The following is a 2,775-nucleotide window of genomic DNA, read 5'->3' as shown; positions in this document are numbered from 1 at the left end:
CGTGTTAAACAGTAAAGGACATGACATAAAGTCAAGTTTTGTAGGACAGATACTGAAATCCAGCGTACTGTAGCTTTTAATATTGTGAAGTGTCTATCAGAACGTTGATGCTGGCGACGAAGAATTATCTTGGCCCTCGAAATATAGAGATAAGTTGTCAGATAAGCGTGATGATATCGATTGTTATCATTAACGCTACAACTAGATCTATACTTCATTTCACCATCGGAAGTCCCACATACAAATATTAAATTATAGCTTGACCAAATCATGCTAATGAAAGTAACGCCGAATGTTGAATGTAACAGTTCTGATAATATATGACCACTTTTTCAACAAACAAACAATAAAAGCTAATGAGCATGTGGTACAAAAGTTTATTTAGCTATTTATCCAGAGTTCCAGCATATGATTTTCGTTATCAAATCTATTTTGGGTCACGATCTACGATTCAAAATGGTTGTTTCTGTCATGAATTGGATAATAAAAGTTCAGGTTTAGCGAAGACAAACATCAGCATCTTGAGATATTGTATCTTGCTATAAGGGAGTGTAGGAATTCAAATCTTTGCATCCTGTTTCTGAGTTTGAACTCAGCGTCCTGAAACAGAAAGAAAAAATATATCATGAAGGCAATCTTAGAAGTTTATGGAGTAAAAAAAACATTTGACTTCACCACCTGAAGCTTTATACTTGGTCAAGAAAGTTCAGGAAAGGTTTATCGATTTCAAGTTTACAGATGTGTGGTATTTTTACTCCCAGTTACAAAAGAATAACACGGCAACTAGTTAAGCACATAACAATATTTATGGTTTCTATATGCTAGTTACAGAGGTAAGTATTAACTAGAATAAATAAATATATTTACCGACATTAGTTTGCCTAGAAGTGGGTTTCGTGGATGAGGTAGATGCGTAATCCAAACATCAGGTAGGACAACAAACTGATAGCTGAAGAAACGTCAAAGGTTTACATTAGTCGTAACTATACCAATACTATGAGTTATTTGTAAAGTTTGTATAATATAACAGTTTTCTGCCAATTTTTAATTACTATTTATAACTTATTTTATGGTGTATTACACAACGAAACAATACCGGCTGATTTTTCGAACTACAAACAACCACTAAATTTCAGACAATAATTCTACAAAACGAAAAAAATAAATTTGTTTTCGATATGATAAAATAGTTTTCACTATTCTTATCACATATAACACTGTCTTGTTTATGTAATGTTCCACAAAAAGGGAAACAGTTTTATTTTTTATAGTGGTCAAAAAGATATTGTCAGTAGCTTTTGATATTCATCTCGTAAGGAAGAGTCAACCTTTAAAATTTCGTTTTCTCCCGAAACTTAGTTGTCGATATACCTAGTTAGATGTAACATTTTCCAAACTCACAATACAAATATTTTTTAAACAAGGAGGTCGCAATTAATTTCGATCTGTATAAATACACTTCCTTTGTAAACAGAAATCTTGTGAAAGACAATTTGAAAACTATAGTATAAAGCGGTTCGAGTCTGTCCGTAAGGAAAATGGTCCAACTTCCCGACCACTGATTACTGCGAAAGTCGCAGGGGTTCTTGGCATGCCCCAAAAGGAATTCTAAAACCCATCAATCTGTTGATTCTCTCGTTTTTACAAGTTTGACAGCCACTTGAATATTCTTTCTTGCTGTTGCCAATGTATAAGACACACCGTCTCCGTCAAACCAACGAACTCAGTAGCGCGTCTGTTCCTAGCATTAATTCAACATAAATTATTTTTTTATCGGAAATTATTCCAGATGTTATTAAAAAACATCACAAGTTAATTAACAATCAGAAAATCTGCTATCATTAAAAATAAAAAGTAAAATAAAATAAGATGCATGGTATAAGATTAAATATAATAAATAAAATATCTAAGCCTTTAGTCAACAGGCCAATACAGGTTTGGCAAATTTTTAAAGAAACTATATGTTGAACGCTAAACATGGCAGACGTCATCAGAGCTGGTATGGTTACAAGACATGGTCACTCTCAAATGGAAGGAAGATGAGCAAAAGTTTTCTACTGATACCTACTTGTTAATTCCTGAACATTGTATAGAGATACGTTCTTCTGATTCACAGATGTCCGAGTTACATCACAGACATGTGTTTATAAGCAAACAATGAATCTTGACTACAGAAATTTGCGAAAGTAACGTGTAAGGTCTTAAAAGAAGGTTTATTAAAGGCACTTAATATATAGTTCAGTTCAAACTTAAGAAAACAGAGTAAAAGTAGTACATTACTTCATAGTGGTATAAATCCAGTTTTAACCCTGAAAATGCTGTCTAATTGTTAAAAACAACAACAACAAACGGAATATCCAGGTGTTTTATGTTCGATGGAATTCAGCTTTAATGATATCATGTATCAACAGATTGACGGATTCGCCATGGGTTCTCCTCTTGGACCTGCCTTAGCCAATATTTTCGTTGGTTTCCATGAAAAAGAACTATTCAACAAAGTTACCAGACCTGCTGTTTACTTCCACTATGTAGACGACACATTTGCCATTTTTAAAACTGAGCAGGAATGTGAGAGGTTCTTACAAGACCTAAACTCGTTGCACTCGGCTCTCAAATTTACTTTCGAAAAGGAACAACATAACTCTTTACCGTTCATAGACGTCTTAGTTGAAAAAAATATGACTTTCGTTTTCTCATCAGTATATACAGGAAACCTACCGTTACAGAACAATATACACGATGGGATTCTTTCAGTCCTAAAAGTCGCAAAACGAG

The 2,775-nt window shown here is 33.6% G+C and overlaps 1 protein-coding gene across 6 annotated transcripts in view; it reads right to left on the bottom strand.

Moving 5' to 3' along the window:
* Window positions 1–339: 339 nt before the first annotated feature.
* The window catches only part of LOC106458728 (LARGE xylosyl- and glucuronyltransferase 2-B-like), a 38,948-nt gene continuing 36,512 nt past the window's right edge, over window positions 340–2,775 (bottom strand). For all 6 annotated transcript variants that reach the window (XR_002610414.1, XR_002610413.1, XM_022385005.1 and 3 more), the window contains 2 exons: window positions 868–949; window positions 340–600 (listed from right to left, as the gene is read on the bottom strand). Coding sequence is in view for 4 of the 6 variants with exons in the window: in XM_022385005.1 (XP_022240713.1) it covers window positions 514–600; window positions 868–949 (169 nt within the window). In the remaining 2 variants the exon portion in view is untranslated. The remainder of the gene's footprint in view (window positions 601–867; window positions 950–2,775) is intronic.

The sequence above is a fragment of the Limulus polyphemus genome, unplaced genomic scaffold, assembly GCF_000517525.1.
Source record: "Limulus polyphemus unplaced genomic scaffold, Limulus_polyphemus-2.1.2 Scaffold506, whole genome shotgun sequence".
Taxonomy (NCBI): domain Eukaryota; kingdom Metazoa; phylum Arthropoda; class Merostomata; order Xiphosura; family Limulidae; genus Limulus; species Limulus polyphemus.
The sequence above is the reverse complement of the archived record's forward strand: the minus strand, read 5'-3'. Positions and strand labels throughout refer to the sequence as shown.